The 18,121-nt window shown below is 37.8% G+C and overlaps 1 protein-coding gene across 1 annotated transcript in view; it reads left to right on the top strand.

Moving 5' to 3' along the window:
• Positions 1 to 17,686, top strand: part of LOC102764112 (cytochrome b-245 heavy chain) — a 34,374-nt gene extending 16,688 nt beyond the window's left edge. Inside the window, exons 7-13 of the mRNA XM_006752856.2 lie at positions 2,665 to 2,794; positions 5,330 to 5,422; positions 8,154 to 8,407; positions 9,261 to 9,423; positions 10,784 to 10,930; positions 13,477 to 13,601; positions 15,053 to 17,686. Coding sequence (XP_006752919.1) covers positions 2,665 to 2,794; positions 5,330 to 5,422; positions 8,154 to 8,407; positions 9,261 to 9,423; positions 10,784 to 10,930; positions 13,477 to 13,601; positions 15,053 to 15,179 — 1,039 coding nt within the window. The 3' untranslated portion in view covers positions 15,180 to 17,686. The remainder of the gene's footprint in view (positions 1 to 2,664; positions 2,795 to 5,329; positions 5,423 to 8,153; positions 8,408 to 9,260; positions 9,424 to 10,783; positions 10,931 to 13,476; positions 13,602 to 15,052) is intronic.
• Positions 17,687 to 18,121: the final 435 nt, after the last annotated feature.

Genomic DNA, 18,121 nt, shown 5'->3' with positions numbered 1-18,121 from the left:
CAGGCCAGCAGGAGAATGGTTAGGGGGTGATCATGCTGGCAGGCAGAAGCGGTTAGGGGCAATCAGACAGGCAGGTAGGCAAGCAGTTGGGAGCCACTAGTCCTGGATTATGAGTTGGATGTCCGACTGCTGGTTTAGGCCCAGCAGTCAGACATCACCCAAGGGGTCCCAGATTGGAGAGGGTGCAGGCTGGGCTGAGGGACACCTGCCCCCAGTGCACAAATTTAGTGCACCAGGCCTCTAGTTCTAATATAATAAAGACAAGAGTTAACTTCTAGTGAGTACTTGTTATAGACATGAAATGTTTCTTTTAACCCCCAAGAGGTAGGGATGCTCTTATTATACCCATTTCCTTGGAAAATTGTAGACAGGGGACAAGACTAAAAAAGGTATAATATGTAGCCCAAGCCACCCAGTTTTAAGTGACATAGCTGGATTGGATCCTAGGTGGTCTAAGGTACCCGAGAGACACAGTGCCAGAACATGTGGTTGGAAGACTTTGCCTTATTGGTCATCTTAAATGAAAGTTTCTCTTATTCTTTTGTAATTTCAACCCTCATTTTGTAACCTGTTACCCATATTGCCAGAAGCTCTTTGGGAGGATAGTTTCTATTTTTGTAATGAATTGCATTGATTTTTTTTATTATGCAAAGGGAATAGCTACTTTAAATTTCAGTTCTTCAAAGTGCAATTTAGAATCTTTAAGTGAGACTTGATCATAATCCAGCTGTTTCAGAGAACCCTAGAGAGAGAAAAAAAAGAATGTCCCCCCTCTCTTATTTAATAATTCCACAATTGTACATTCCTGTAGTTTCATAGATAAGCACATTTCTTGGAGTAGGCAGAGGAGTTATATTTACCCATTTTTTATCTACTACTTATACTGGTGGACTGATTGCTCACTGTCTTATGGCTAGGTAATAGCTGAACTGGGATTAAAATCCAGGGTTTCTAATTTCTGATCTTGGCATCAGGAAGAGAAGGAGAAAATAAAATTATTTTTCTATTTCTTCCTCTCCAAGTAAACGTGGGCATTAAGAACTTAAATAGTTATCATTTGTTGGATGCTTACTTTGTATCTGGAATTTGTTATGTGTCATGCCAATTGATTATTAAAATAAATATTTGATGAGGTCCAGCTATATTTTATAGCTGAAGAAGCTGAGGCTCAAAAGAAGTTCAATACCTTGTCCAAGCTCACCAAACCAGTAAGGGGTGAATCTGGGATTTGAAACCAAGGCTGCTTGGCTTGAATCCAGAACTATTTTCACCAGATCATTCTGCTTCTAGTTACCTAGTCTCTCTAAGCCTCATTGTCCTCATATGTGAAATGGGAGTACTAATACTAACTTTCAGGCTTGTTATGAGGATTAAACCAGATAATTTGATACAGTGCCTTTTTCTAGGCCAGATATATAATAGATGCTCAATACATGGTAATTTCTTCCCCAAGATCTAGGGGTAGAAAAGGATGGTTAATGACCTTGAATTAAAAAATTATCAGAATATAACAAATGGCATAATAAAATTTAGGTCCCTAAACAAACTTCTACAAAGGACCTTCTATTTCTCTTCTTATTACATGTTCTGAAGATCCTGCTATCTATGTTTCTCGAGGTCAGGGACATGACTTCCTCAACCTTGTGCCTCCCTTGCTATATCCCACTAAGCCTATATTGTCTTAAGTTTTAGTAGTTGCTCAATTAGTATTTATTGAAGTGAATGTGCTCTGAGCACTTCAAGGGAGAAACCATTAGTGTTCATATCTGTGAGAATGTCTTAATCTCCACAAAGTTAAGTCATCTTAAATTGAACTCAAACTTTTGGTTTAATTTAGATAATTTTGAAACAAATAAAACACTTGTACCAAGCCTCATGGCTATTGTTTATGACTGCAGGGGTTGTCAACTACACAAAGGTGCCTGCCTAGAGGAATAAAAGTAGCCCATGTTCTGCTGGCCAACGTGTTTGCCTGTAGGACTGTCCTCACAGAGGGAGCATCTTGTTCTGAACTGCACAAAGGCACTGTATGGGTTAGCAGTTTCTTTGTTAGACTTGTAGTTTTCTGTTTGTTTGTTTGTTTATAAATGAAAATAATTCTAGAAAGACAAGCACAAATGCTCCCTTTAAGAAAACATATATTTATCTAAAACTTCTCGTTTATAAGGTTACATATAAATATTCTTTGTGCCATTGTACATGATTTTTTCTACTGCTAAAGATCATATATTTTCTTCCTTTTCTTTCTTTAATTTATTTGGAAGGAGCAATAAGATTTAACATTTTAGTGAAAAGTACAAGACCCATATTAGAATACTTAAAATATGCCCAGCCCTGGCTGGGTGGTTCAGTTGGTTGGAGCTTTGTCCCATACACCAAAAGGTTGGGGGTTCATTTCCCAGTCAGGGCACATACCTAATTTAAGGTTTGATCCCTGGTCAGGGCGAGTACAGGAGGCAACAGATGCAATAGATGGATGTTTCTCTCTCACATTGATGTTTCTCTCGTTCTTCTTTTTCTCCTCCCACTCTTCCTAAAAATCAATGGAAAAATATCAATAAAAACATGTCCTCAGGTGAGGATTAAATAAAATATGCTCAGACTGTCAAGAAATTTGCTTAATTTCCTGCTACTAAATGATCTGTACTTACATTTCCTCTCCAGGCGAATTGTACGTGGGCAGACCGCAGAGAGTTTGAAGGCGCACAATATAACAAAATGTTATCAAAACATCTCAGATTGGGGAAAATCAAAGGACTGCCCAGTCCCTCAGTTCTATGGCAACCCTCCTATGGTATGTACAATTCATTGTTGCTATTACAGTTTCATTATCAAAATCTTCAAACTGTGTCTAAGAAATACATACAAATGTCTTGGAGTTGTCCATTATAAATGTCATGGAACAGTTAGAATGTTATAAGTATCTACTTTTTTTTTTCTACTGAAGTTAATATAGAATTATTTCTTAAAAAGTAAACTTTGCATTGGTCTTTTATGAACATCCTGATATAAAAATCAGAAAAGCATTGTTTTTAAAAGTGCTCTTTGGGTTCAAGAAGTTCTATCTTTTCTCTTCTGGATGTGCAGATCACAATAATACCAGTTAATGATTTTCAGAGGCATTCCATCATGAACTTAGTCGGGTAGCTTAGATAATCACCTATAAGGAGCTAAAAAGTAAGGCTTTTGGATTTGTGAAGGAAATCGATGAGGTGACACATAAGGTTGCTGTTAGGCATCAGGAGGTCCTGTCAATGAGGCATAAAAAAGGTTGGACAGCCAGGTTCATACTAACATGCAATGGCATTGCACGGTACAGTGGGAGTGTGGCATCAGTGACAAAGGGGAAACATGCTGAAACATTTACTTTCTTTTGTTGGGAGCTAAAAAGAACTCCATCTTGTGTATTATTTATTTGTTATTTATTTCTATTTTTTAATAATCACCCCAGGAGTGAGGATATTTTTTCCATTGATCCTTATAGAGAGTGGAAGGGAAGAGGGAGGGGAGAGAGAGAGAGAAAAAAAAAAACATTGACATGAGAGAGACACATTGATTGGCTGTCTTCCACTCGCGCCCTGACAGGGACCCTGGGATGCAACCTGCAGCGGAGGTATGTGCACTTGAGTAGGAATCGAACTGGCAACACTTTGGTCCGTGGGCCAATCTCTAACCATTTAGCATACTAACCAGGGCCATTTTGTGTAAGCTTAATATCTCTGTTCTATAGAATTAGGAGTGGGCCCTGGGATGTTCATATCTTCCTCCCTCCCCACTTTGGAAAGCAGTATACATTATTGGTTATTATGCTAGCCATTTGTATAAAGCTAGCCAAAAAAAAAATCAACATTTGTATAGGGCTTCTGAGCAGAATTATTATTTTATCCTTAAGCCCAGTATAATATAATGGTAAATTTCTCATTCCATTTTCTCTTTTCTTTTTTTGTACTCTACTAGTATAGGACTACTCTTCCTTTAGACACAGCATGTTCTCTGAGACTTAACATCTTTACGCATCCTTGCTCAATACTGAAAGCAACCAGGCACCCCAGTGAACTGCCCCAACTACCTTCAGACATCAACAGAAATTATAAAAAAGGAACTGTATTTCAGGTTCTCTTTATAGGCTAGGAGAAGGCACATATCCTTGAAAACAGCTGGAGTCAGAGTACTACTATCTTAACAGGCGTCTGCCTCAGAGGAGTTTCTGGGTTTTGAGGGATATTAGAGGCAATGTCCAGGATTTGGCTCCATTCAATGGAGCTCCATGGTGGCACCCAATAAATAGATAGATGGTCCCAGACTGTTTTAAAAACCTGTGCCATGAAAACAAAGTCCAGAAATAGAACAATACTGACTTTTGGTGTAGATACTCTTCAACTGTGGCTAGAGAGGGGAACATTTAGGTGATATTGCCTTCTAAAACTCTTTGCTACTTCAGGTATTAAACTAGGTGCTCTCAACTTCCAATAAAAAGTTTCTAAAAAAATTTAATAGAAAGATCATATGTGAAAATATGAGAAGCATTTCATGGTTTTATTTCCTTCTTGGAATCCATTCTGGAATGTCATCTTTTAGATGCTATTGCCTTCTAAAATTCTTTACTACTTCAGGCATTAAGCTAGAAACCTAACTTACTGAGTCCCAGAATGGATTTGTCTGGCATAAATGTTTTCATATAGCCAACAATGCTATAAGGTAATTTTAGTGTTCTGCAACACCACCGATTCTGACAAGAGGGGAATCTAAAAAAAAAAAATTTGAAAATCTTTGGGTAGGTCCCTATTCAGCAAGTGCATTGCATAGTTCCTAGGAACTTACCAGGATATTGAAGAAACAGATAAATTCTTACAAAAAATTTCCCATCTTGCAAAAGAATACATTTTGACTACTTAACAATTGAAGGCATTTGAAATATTGCATTAAAAATACGGTGTTGCTGAAATGCTATCTTTTAGAGAAATGTTAATTCTGAAACCAACCTTGCTCTGCTGTAGGGTTATTGCAACTACTGTTGCAACACTAGGAGGAAATCCCATTCTTGTGCACAGTTCCTCTTTGGAAAGTTTCATACTGTAGATATGAAACTTCATGGCCTTTCACAGTTCCACAATATGATCTTGGAGAATGTTCATTTTTACTGGCTCAGTTTTAAATTTAATTTTAGATGTTTTTATGCATTCTGTTGTAGAACACATTTACTAATATATTTTTAAAGCCTACAAAGATTGATTATCTTGACTTCTAAAATGTTTTGTCTCCGTGAATCTTTTATTAGCTATCACCCCATAACACATCCCTTTCTAAAAATCTTTCTTTCTGATTACAGACTTGGAAATGGATAGTGGGTCCCATGTTCCTGTACCTCTGTGAAAGGCTTGTACGATTTTGGCGATCTCAGCAGAAGGTGGTCATCACCAAGGTATTAGCTGGTTTAGAAATTACTAATAGAATCTAACTATAGCATGGAAAAATCTACCCAAGTTCTCTATATCATTGGTCAGAGCTCTTTTTTATTCATTTTTTTTTACAAAGCTTAGAGCAGAGAGATGACCTAGTTAATTTCAATGCACTTAGCTTGATAACCAAATGGTTGGGCCTTTTAACTGGATAAACTAGAAGTTCACATTTTCTGTTGAAAAATGAACCCAAATATTTTGTGGAAATAAATGTGGTGTGTGCATGTGTGTGTGTGTGTGTGTGTGTGTGTGTGTGTGTGTAGAGAGGAAGGACATAAAGTGATAATGTGATTAGTTAAGAGTGGAGAAACAAGAGGAGTTCAAAAAGGCATACATTGAGCCTTAAAATAGTCAGATGCCAAAAGAACCAGGGAACTTCGGTTGAGGTTGAGATAGCTTCCTAGGTCCTTTTACCTCCTTTTCTGTGCTTTGTATGTGATCATAGACTAAAATATTAAAGTGCCCTCCCCCCAAAAATAAAAAATAAAGTACCTAAAGTCTTAAGCAAGTTACTAACTAAACTGCATCAAGAATTGAGTCTCCTAGCTTCAAGTATATAGTGGCTTTCTCCCCAGTAATCTATGCTGTTTCTCATCATTACATAAATAAATAATATCCAGCTATAGAAATATAAATTTCTTATTATTGTTTCAGGAAACACCAGACAAGACAATTTGAAATATATATTGATTTCAGAGAGAGGAAGGGAGAGGGAGAGAGAATCATTGATTGTCTGCCTCGTGCATGCCCCCCGTCCCCTGACCCACTAGGGATACAGTCCCCATCCGGGCATGTGCCCTGACCAGGAATTGATCCCTGACCTACTGGTTCATAGGTCGATGCTCAACCACTGAGCCACACTGGCTTGGCAGAAAAGACTATTTTTATCAAATAAAATTTAATTCAATTCACTTTAGTTCAAAAAGTATTTACCAAAACACTACTATGGCTTATTTTTGCAATATTCACAAATTCTTTCTGTCCTTCACCCTAACTTTTCTTTCTTGTCGACTAAGGAAGGTCATAGTAAAGATAGTCCATCTGGCATTAGAAATCTGAAAATACAAAAAGCCACAAAAGTTTTTCTTTTATGATACTTATGTTGTACTATCAGAAAAATACCACAGATCAAAAGAGCTACCTCAAAATTTCCCTTACTAGACTAGGACTAACAAAATAAGTATTTCCCTTAAACATATTTCTAAGGCAAAACTTATTTTCCTTCTCATATAAACATACATAAGAAACAATGCATGATCTATAAGTATTCCAGTCATAAAGCTGTCCCCTAGTACATTTTATTAAATTCAATCCTAATTTTGCCTGTGGTAGCAAAATTGCTATATGGTAAAAATTTGTTTCACCACACAATATTGCAACATGGTAAACATAATTTTCAAAATAGTCTTTATAAATTTTTATTTTCTGTTTTCAAAATGAAGCTTTATAACTCTATTTCAGTGATGAAGGGAAGTTGGTTACAGCTTTATCACGTAAGATCTATTTAAATCACAAGTTTCAAAATGTTTGGCAATTTTTATTAAAAGGACTTCCCATTCTATTCTTCCTCACTGTTGAAAAGAAAAGCTCAGCAAGATTAGTCAACATTGGGAAACTGCTATTTTTTTCTATTGATTTTTCTTTCCTTGTATATCTCTTTTTTTAAAAAAATTTGTTTTATTGCTTAAAGGACAGTCTGTTAGATGCTGTTCTGCCTCTGTATATCTCTTGTTTTTAGTTGTACATATGAAGTCCTTCTAGGTTTTTCAGGAATCGTCAAAGAAACAATATATTACTTTCTGTATTAAAATGAAAGCTTTCTATTGTGTTCTATTTTTTAAAATTGTTTACTAACTCACCAATTGATGTGCATTTGTACTGTTTCCCACTTTTTTTTGCTATTATAAACAAAGATGTTATCAACTTCCATGTATACGGATTGATGGCAACAGGTAGGTAGGGCCTGGCTTTGAGAAAGATAGATAGTGTATTCCTCAAATAGGGAGAAATGTAGAAACAATGCCTGGAGTCACACAGGTTTAAGATGTGACTCAGGACAAAGGCAGATAAACACAGTTAGCCTTGGTTTGGGAGATGTTGCTATAACACACCAATAGGGTCTTCTTTCTCTTCTATCCAGATGCTAAGGCTCTCATTCCTTGGGGAGACAAGAAGACTGAGCAGGAAACCATCTCTTCTTTCTGTTTCTAGCCCCTGCCTTGCCTTCTTAAAGAAAAAATATGATAATAAGCTGGTTCTTAGGTTCAATTCCCTTGTAAGACTATGAGACAGAAAGCTACATGTAGAAGGTTTATTGGAACATGTTCTCTGGAGATGAACCTATCAAAGAAAAGAAAGGCAAGATTGGGAGAGGAAAAAGCTGACCCTAAATATGGTTGCAATTGCAGTCTCAGATGATCCTGCAGAGTGCTGGAGTTAGTATGTCCCCTTGGAGTTGTCCCAAATTGAGGAGAGCGGCCAAGTCTCTCTTCTCAGGCATCAGCTCATCATTGGTCATGGGCTACAACTGAGGGCAATTCCCAATGCAAGAGATATCTGCTGCAGGAAATGCTGTGTTGGCCCTGAAGAAAGAACCTGGGTGTGGCATCTTAGTTCAGCCCTTTATACATACAGACACTGAAAAGGCAAGTTTTGGGGAAAGTGTAGTTTTCAGAGATATGTTTTGTTCCTTAGGTGGTGACTCATCCTTTCAAAACCATCGAGCTACAGATGAAGAAGAAGGGATTCAAGATGGAGGTGGGACAATATATTTTTGTCAAGTGTCCCAAGGTGTCCAAGCTGGAATGGCACCCTTTCACACTGACCTCTGCCCCTGAGGAAGACTTTTTTAGCATCCATATCCGCATTGTTGGGGACTGGACAGAGGGACTATTCAATGCTTGTGGCTGTGATAAGCAGGAGTTTCAAGATGCCTGGAAATTACCTAAGTGAGTACAAAGCACATATAACAAAGGCATATGAGTTCAGGAAAAATGACACTAAATAGCTCCTCTCCCCCCATCTCTCACTATCTCCTGAGCCTGACAAAACACACAGGTTCTACAAATATAGGTAGCTATCTCTATGTTCCCCATTTTTTGTGTGTAGTGTGTTTGTGCATATATTCATAAATCTTATATGAAAGGTAAAATATTTGAATCAAATATGAACATTCCCAAATTCCTTTCAATATATAAGGATCAAGGCCAAGGTATATTAACCTTTCTAACAAGCAAACATATTATACTAAAGATGTTCTTAAAATACAATTGGTGCATGTTATTTGAGGGTAAATGCCATATATCATTCATTTTACCTCCTTCTCCCCATATGCCTAACATGGTATTAGGCACTTAGTGGATGCTGAAGAAAAGTTTGTTGAATAACTCAATGAATACACAGATGAAAATTGGACAAATTAAAGCTACAAGAGGTTTTGATGTAGAAATTTCTCACTTTATTTCAATGCACAATATAAGCAGAAATTTCAAGCATGGGACACCCTGACAAGAAATACAGACATGTGTGTATGTGGGGAGGTTATGGGTAAAGGGGATGAGGAGATGAACAAACTACCCTTGAGAATTAGCAAATGTTTTCAGTAAGCTAACAATTCCTCTTCATACTTCCAACTCCAATGTTCATACTAAGTTGGTTACTTGAAAGTTGTTTCACAAAATAAAGTGCTCCATATCCTGGTTTGAAGTGACATATTGCACACCCCTAGTAATAATGTGTGCCCCATCACACTCTGAAGAGTAGAATATGTCTGTAACCGTCTCCTCTTATGCTTCCCTCCAGGATAGCTGTTGACGGGCCCTTTGGCACAGCCAGCGAAGATGTGTTCAGCTATGAGGTGGTGATGTTAGTGGGAGCAGGGATTGGGGTCACACCCTTTGCATCCATTCTCAAGTCAGTCTGGTACAAATATTGCAATAATGCCACCACTCTGAAGCTCAAAAAGGTAGGTTCCATTATTGTTCAGAAGGCTTGGAGCATTCATCATACTCTGACAAGTAAAGTCTGAGAGAGACTTCGTGGCTGAGGGTGGCAGAGACCAAGGGAAGTGTAGGCCCTTGGTATACTGTATTTGTATATTACTATATAGAATAGTATATTACAAGAAATTTGGAAGAAAGAAAGTTGGGGTAGAGAGAAAGTATTTACAACCCCAATCCAATAGCTGTCCTTTTTGTATATTCTCTTTCAATATGCCCCACATTTACATATTTTTAGAAAATTGTAAATAATGCAGATGTACAATTTCATGTCCTGGTTTTCTAGAAACAGTGTTTTTCCGTGTTGCTGCCGGCTTTCAGTAATCATTTTAATTATTCCTTCATGTTCCATTGAGAGGATATAGAATACTTTTTCTATCATCCTAGGTTAGTGATCAAGATCAATTTCATTTTCAGCCTCCCAATACTTTTGTTGCAGGAAGAGAGCAGGAGGCATGTTTTACATGTAACCTTTACTTTCTTAGGATAACTCTTCAGAATAAATTCCCAGAGGATTTTGTTTGTCCCATGTAAATTTGGTTTCATTATATGATAAAGAACATCATTATTGAAACTTGAGGCATTCTAATAACCCTAGATATTACCGCTAATGGGAACATTAAGCTTATCATGACTTTTAATTCTTCCCTTTTCCTATTTCCTATGTGAGGAAGGTTTGGGTAGAAATACTTTTTTCCTGAGGAACTCAGGAATGTCTGGTAGTAGCAGGCAGGGAATTGGTCCTGTGATTCAAGGTTCTACATTAGTCTAGATCAGCGGTTCTCAACCTGTGGGTCCCGACCCCTTTGGGGGTCGAACGACCCTTTCATAGGGGTCGCCTAAGACCATCGGAAAACACATATATAATTACATATTGTTTTGTGATTAATCTCTATGCTTTAGTTATGTTCAATTTGTAACAATGAAATTGGGGGGCACCACACATGAGGAACGGTATTAAAGGATCGCGGCATTAGGAAGGTTGAGAACCACTGGTCTAGATTCTAGTGGTCTTTATGAGAAGAGATACAAGGGAATCCAGGGATTCTGGGAAGGCAAGAGCAGACCCAAAGAGAAAGAGGTGGGCTAATATTTTTTCTTAAACTTTGTATGTTTGAAGCCAAGGTATTCATTCACTGCCTTGCCAATGTGAAGGCCAGAGTGGGTTCATGTGAACAAGCTTGTCAAATGTCTAGAACTTTCTGAAAACTTCTTTCTAAACCTTTTGAGCAACAAGAAAAAGTTGGGAGGAGGAAAGTAATCCCTGCATCAAGGCTGACAGGGCCTATTTAAATATAATCTGCTTTATGATCTGTCCTCTTTCAGATCTACTTCTACTGGCTGTGCCGGGACACCCATGCCTTTGAGTGGTTTGCAGACTTGCTCCAGCTGCTGGAGACCCAGATGCAGGAGAGGAACAATGCTGGCTTCCTCAGCTATAACATCTACCTCACTGGCTGGGATGAGTCACAGGTAAGGCCAAGATCTCAAATTTCAGGTTCTTCCCACAGTGCCCAGGGCTTACTGACTTCCCTTTGGCTATTGAAGTGTCTTCTGCACTGTTTTTTCTAAGAGCAGTTAATTGATTCTGGTGATTCAGCCCATTCGCTCTCACTCAATATCCCCACACATTCAGACTGTTGAGATGATATTTTGAAGTTGATATCTGTGGAACAGATCAAAGCTAAGCTGCTGACAAGGAATAAAAGCTAAGACTGACCTTATAAGAGAAATGCTACCACCGGAGGTCTCAAACAAGGTAGACCAGAGAATCCACAAGGTAATGAGAAGATAGTATTAGCTCTCTTTCTCTCTCTTTTTATATCTACACACATATACATACATATACTGTATATACCTTAATTTTCAGTGTATGCATGTTTTATAATATATACAATACATATACTATGTGCCAGATATTCTTTTTTAAAAATACATTTTTATTTATTTCAGAGAGAGGAAAGGAGAAACATCCATGAGACAGAAACATTGATTGGCTGCCTCCTACATGTCCCCTATTGGTGATAGAGCCCACAACTGGGGCATGTTCCCTGACCAGGAATCAAACTGTGACCCTCCTGGTGCATGGGTTGATGCTCAACCACTGAGCAACACTGGCCAGGCCCAAATATTGTTCTTAGAGTTGGTATAGTTTGTCTAATTAAATCCTCACAACAACCCTATGAATTAACCACTATTATTATCCACATTTCACAGATGAGGAAACCAAGGCCCAGAACAAGTTAGGTCATTTGTCCAAGGGCGTCCAATTAGTAATTAGCAGAGTCAGAATGTTCCAGAGCAGCACTCTTAGCAACTTCTAGTAGTTTGCTATTAGCATTTGTAGATAAACCAAAATATATCTAACAAAGGTGTATATACACACATACATATATGTTACATATATGTATGTGTGTATATATGTGTCTATATGTATGTATCCCCTCCCTCCAGGGACACTTAGCAATGTAAACATTCTACGATTCACAAAGACAACCCCTAACAACAAAGAATTATCTAGTCCTACATGACAAAAGAGCTTCAATTGAGAAACTCTAAAACAAGTTAATTCCAAGAGGATAGCATTTATAAATAAGCAAACATTAATGACTTGCATGGAAACAGCATAAGCTGTCACTCTGAGAGGAGAGCTACAGCAAGAGTCTGCTTATTCCTGACCAGTGTCTCAGTGGCTCCTCAATCCTGGGCATCTTTCCCATGCACGATGTACCTTGAAAATTGACTTTTTCTCATTTGGGTTTTGGCATATTGTTTAGCATGGATTCCCTGAGTCTTAGAAAAGTCTTGTTGCAAATGGGCCAGGGACACATGACCATGAAAATTGCTAGTCAAAAAAAGTGGTTTCAAGATGCAACTTCTGCAATTCAAAAACAAAACAAAACAAAACAACAACAAATACTTGATAAAAATGAAACCCAGAAAAAATCTATAATATAAAAATTGCTTTGCAGTTTTGATATTTAAAAAGCCAGATACAGTTTTTGATGGAAAATTTATTTGTATTGAAAAAGAATTATTTTGCTTTGCAAAAATAGTCTCTACAGTTTTATTAAAACAAGTAACCACCCTTTTTTACCTCATTCATCCCCAGCCCAGATAATTTAAAATCTGATTTAATTTTAAAATAAATTTAATTAGCTACTTTTATGAAAAATATCTGTGTTCAAACTGAAGCTCCCTAGAATGGTAGCAGAAGTCAACACACACACACACATACACACACAGACTTGCTTTAGGCTTTATTTGATGTCTCATGATGTTATCAAAATATGAATGCATTTTAGTCAATAATTGTTTTAGTTCTTAGTGATTCCCCTAAAGAAGAGGGAGTGGAAATATATTAGTGCAAATGAAGAAAGTCATAGAGCAGATGAGATACAGAACCAAAAGAAAAACAAGTGAGACAAAGAATTTGAATCCTACCCACACTTCAAAGACTGAATCAAATGCTGCCACCCTGAAACCATCCTATAGCCTCCCACCCCAACTCCTTCCTTTCCTCTCATTGAGATGTTTGTGTCTCTTCTACAGCACTCATCATGCCTTACTCTATAAATATGATTATTCATGTTGATACTTCAAGGTCTGCCCTCCTAGATTATAAATTGCATGAGGAGACCTAGTTTTTTCTTTTTTAAAAAAAATCCTCACTAGAAGATATTTTTTCCATTAATTTTTAGAGAGTGGAAGGGAGGGAGGAGGGGGAAGAGAGAGAAATATCCATGTGAGAGACACACTGATTGGTTGCCTCCCTCATGAGCCCTGACCAGGACCAGCAATCAAACCTGAATCCTTGGTTACATAGGCCGACACTCTAACCATTGTGCACCAGCTAGGGTTGGTAAACTTTTTTCATCTTCTACCCTACAGCATGTTTTGCTCCAAATATATATATAAATTTGTCCTTGCTTTGTGAGATATGTAAATATTTCAGAAAAAAAGTAACATGTTTTTACAGCATGTCTTTTTTTTTTCTGAATTCATTTCCTATCCTGCAGGCCAATCACTTTGCTGTGCACCATGATGAAGAGAAAGATGTCATCACAGGCTTGAAACAAAAGACTTTGTATGGACGGCCCAACTGGGATAATGAGTTCAAGACAATTGCGAGTCAACACCCAAAGTAAGGCATTTCCTGCTTTAAGGTGTTCTTGAGGCTTGTGGTCTGTCTAAAAGCAGCAGCTCCCAAATATGGCTATATTTGTATATTGAAAATGAAACTACCCAGATTCCTATATTTACACCTAATGGAAGGTTCTACATATCTTTGACTTCAAGATGAGTCTTTCAATCACATCAAAATTACCTGGAGAGTTATTAGAAACAAAGATGCTCAGGCCCCCACCTTGGACATTTTGAATCCTGTTCCTCCCAAGTAGGACCATAAGTTGGTTCTTTTCTTTCATCTTCTAAATTTCACCAGTGTCTCTACTTCTTTTAATTCAATACAATTTATACATATTATTAAGGAGACACTGTCCCCACTTTCAGTTTTAGCTTTTGGGTCTAAAATCATAAACTGACAGACATCCCAATGTCCTTCCTGCCCTTACTAAAGCTTTAGCCATCAGGAAACTTTGAGGGGATACTTTATCTTGTTGGAATACATTATAAACTCAAGAAATCTGCAAATATACCCTTAAGGTGATTGCTTACATTTTAATGAGCATATGAATCACTCAGATGATCTTTTCAAAATGCAGGTGCTGATTTTAGTAGAACTGGGGAAGGGCCCAAGAATCTGTATTATTAAAAAGCTGTCACTGAGGCTACTGGTCTGAAAACCATGTCTTTCAGGCATTCAGACTCTCAAATATAGAGAGATAAAGCTACACCAAGCTGTGGGCAGAGTTGGTGTACTTAAGAGTGGACTTGTTCTTGATTTCAGGATGCTGGGGAGGGTTGGGAGGACACAGACCCCTGAAGGGAAGTAGCTCACAGACTCACAAATTCACCATGATTTTTTCTGTGGTAGAGGTTTCCATAAACCTTGCTTAAATGTGTTAGGTAGCTCAGGAGGTGGCATAGGAAATAAAAAGAGCCGAGTCAATCAGAAAAGAAAGAAAAGGAAAGATTTTATTCTGTGTCCCCGGGCGACCCACAAACCCCAAAGACAGGGCCAGTGGATTCGCACCAACAGGGAAGGGGGGTTTCTTTTTATGCAGGTGTTTAATGAGGGGCAGGGGCATGAGCTGAGGAAGTTCCCGCCAGAGGAGTCGGTAGGGTATTCAGGAAGGAGTCAGTATCTGTGTGGGGTCGTCATGGATACCAGGGAGGAGCCAGTATCTGTGTCTGGCATGCTGATCTGTTAGAAATTCCAGGGAGGGTCCATTATCTCGTCACGCATCTGCATGCATCTGATTCTAGGCTCCCTCATTTTAGTATCCTGCTGCCTTCACAAACAGGGCTGAGCAGCTCTCCCATGGGGCAATCTAAACCCAACCATTTGTGGAAAAGACAAAGGAGCAGAGGGGCTCTTCCGTGAGGCCTAAAATCATTTGGAAATCCCCCTAGGTGCTGTGTAATCTATGGCATCCCAAAACCTGAAACTGTCTTTTCTTTCTTTCCCCAAAGTACCAGAATAGGAGTTTTCCTCTGTGGACCTGAAGCCTTGGCTGAAACCCTCAGTAAACAAAGCATCTCCAACTCTGAGTCTGGCCCTCGGGGAGTGCATTTCATTTTCAATAAGGAAAACTTCTAATTGGTTTCTTTCATGAGAAAATAAATGTGGGTTATACTGTTGAATGTCCAAATAGTGCTAGCTGGTTATGTAAGTTCCCCCCTTAAAAAATGGAGAAAAAGAAATTCTAATGTGAAAGTTTTCCCTGAAAAGAATGTCAAATTGTTTGATTGTAATAATTTGCATTTGAATGGGGCTTTATAGTTTTCAGGCCTCTTTAACAAACATTTTTTTTTTCTGTCACTCATGCCAGAGAAAGGTAGGGCAATGATTCCTGGAGTTAGTTTTTAGGATAAAAAACAAATCGGGACTCAAATGATAAAGTAACTTCTGGAAGGTTATGAAGCTGAGATGCATCTGACTCCAGATTTGGTATTCTTCCCACAATACCAGCCTACCTGGAAATGGGTTTGTATATTCCCCAAAAGGAGAAGCATACCAGAAAGTAGCTATTCATTTTCCATTTTGTATAATCTTTGTTCTCATTCTTGTCATATGGAAGGAAATATTATGTGCTGACACATTTAACATGAATGTGTCGGTGTTAGATTTTTAACATTAACATTAAACATTTAACATTAACAGGATTGACAGGATTGACAACATTAACAGGATTGACATTTGTTCATACTTCAATTTACCAATAGATCATATTAATTGTGTCAGATATTCTTCTTACAAAAGAATATTAGAGTAACTGAAATTGATGTATTACCCAACATATACAATCATGCTTGGCGCAGAGTAGATATTCAATGAAAATCTGTTGAATGAATGAATGAAAAGACATTTAGAACCATATAATGCCAGGGTAGAATTAATTTAAAGCCTTAAACAGAATTCTCTAAGGAAATAATTTCTGTTACTCTTATAGGCCAAAGGAACATGATGTTCCTGAAGGTAGGGAACAGGCTAAGGATAATAACCAATAGGGTGTCCTGGAGGTTCCCTCACATTCATATTTGAAGCATGGAGAGAAGGTAGATGGAGGCAGAGAACAGACCTTCTACTGTAACTCAGGCTGTCTTCTCTAGTCTTGCTGTCTGTGTTATGAAAGAAATGCATACTTGAAAGGATCTCCCCCAATCATCACTTGTGAATTTAAAATTAAGAATTGTGACAAATATGTATCTGAATGTCCATCTGCCTTAAATAGCACCACCCCTTGCTTAACTTAAATACTCACATACAAAAATGGTTCTTATTGTGTGACTAATGATTTATTGTTTTATCATCATCACCATGAAATTTATATCCTAGAAACTAAAATACCCAGTTTATTGTGTAGGTATTGAATTCACACTCAATAGAATGTTCTCCATATCTATGTGTTCAAAAGAGAGTCTCTAAATCATTGTTAATATGGCCAGAAACATTTTTCTTTTTCTTACAACTGCTCTTATAGCTGTTAACTAAAAAGTTTTCTTGGTCCAATCCTCTGGAGCCACAGATATTTAGAATTATTCAACTTCAGTAAGGAGGAAGAAAAGAAGTAAGCAGGGGGAAGGGCAGAAGACAAGGTTTGGAATAAATGGGCAGGAAGGAGGAAAGAGAATAGAAGAATGAGAGAAAGCTAAAAAGGTAAAAGGTTAGGGTAGGGGAAAGGGACCTCACATTGCTCAGTTTCTACCCCAGACTTAAAGTCTTATATGTACTGAATGTAAGTGAAGGAAGCATGCACATATTCATTTTATTTTGATTACATATGATATTGAATATGAGATTCTTATTACAAATTTTGATGTGAGTGAGTATATTCAGGGTACTGGGATGAACTAGTAAGAACTCAGATTTTCTTTTGGGTTCTCAGGATGACCAGGACACTAACAAGTCAGGTCTGCTGCTGGTATGTCATCTTCCCAAAATGTCACAGGAAAGTTTCCACATAGAGAAATGTAGGTCCAGCCTGCTCACACTGCATGCCAAGTATCAGTTCATTCATTTAACAAATTTTTATTGTGCTATTACAATGACTCTGGCTCTATCTTCCTGTTTTCAATTCTTGATACCAAGTGTGAGGAAAGGGGGAACCGCACTTATATGGAGTCTGGGAGTCTTGGCTACCACTAACGTATTTTGACATAAATAAAATCAACTCCATTTGTTGCTCTGAAAATGTTTCTCCCTTTGGCACTATAAAGGGTTTTCTCCCTTTGGCACCAACATGGTTACCAAAATCAAGAAATCTGTCCTGTGTTATGCTGGTTATGAGATTTTTAAAGATGAGTATTAAAGTGTTTGTCATTTTGAGAGCTTTCTTCTTCATGCTTCTTCCAAGCCACCAGTGCATCTTTTTTTTTAATATTTACTTTTTAGCATTTAGTAACAATTACTGAGAGAATGACTAAGCAGTGTTTTAATCTCAACATTCTAAAGGCTTTTCTTAGTTCTTTCGTTTTTGCAATATTGCTTTTATGAAATTTGGATGCTTGTAGGTATGGTATGTGATTATCCTGGGGGTCCCTGGGAGATAATTCTTAGGAAGAACTATTAAAACTGTACTCGATATTAAAATTAATGAACTCTTATGGTGTCTGTGTTGTTGATCTTTGTGTTAAAGGGTGGATTCAGATAGTAAAGATTTCTTTTCTTCCACGGTAGAGTTGAGATTCCCTGTGTTTTTGTGTATGTCATGCCAAACACTGCACAATTTATGGATTGGGAAGGAAAAACTGAGTATAGAGTTCTGTGCTACTGTCCTGGTGACCATCACATCACTGGTATAAGGAACAAGGAAGTATCACCTCACATCAGAATTTAAAAGGCAAAGAAGCCCTAGCATAAGACCTCTTTTTTTTTTTTTCATTTCCTCTTGGGTTCTAACTATGCAGTTAAGTGTCATCAAATCAGATTGTTAATATCTTATCTAATAAAAGAGAAACATGGTAATTAGCATACGACTGCTGCTACCCTTCCCATTGGCTAATCAGGGCAATATGCAAATTAACTGCCAGCCAAGATGG

The sequence above is a fragment of the Myotis davidii genome, unplaced genomic scaffold, assembly GCF_000327345.1.
Source record: "Myotis davidii unplaced genomic scaffold, ASM32734v1 scaffold1311, whole genome shotgun sequence".
In the NCBI taxonomy this organism is placed as follows: Eukaryota; Metazoa; Chordata; class Mammalia; order Chiroptera; family Vespertilionidae; genus Myotis; species Myotis davidii.
This window is presented reverse-complemented; position numbering and strand designations above follow the sequence as displayed.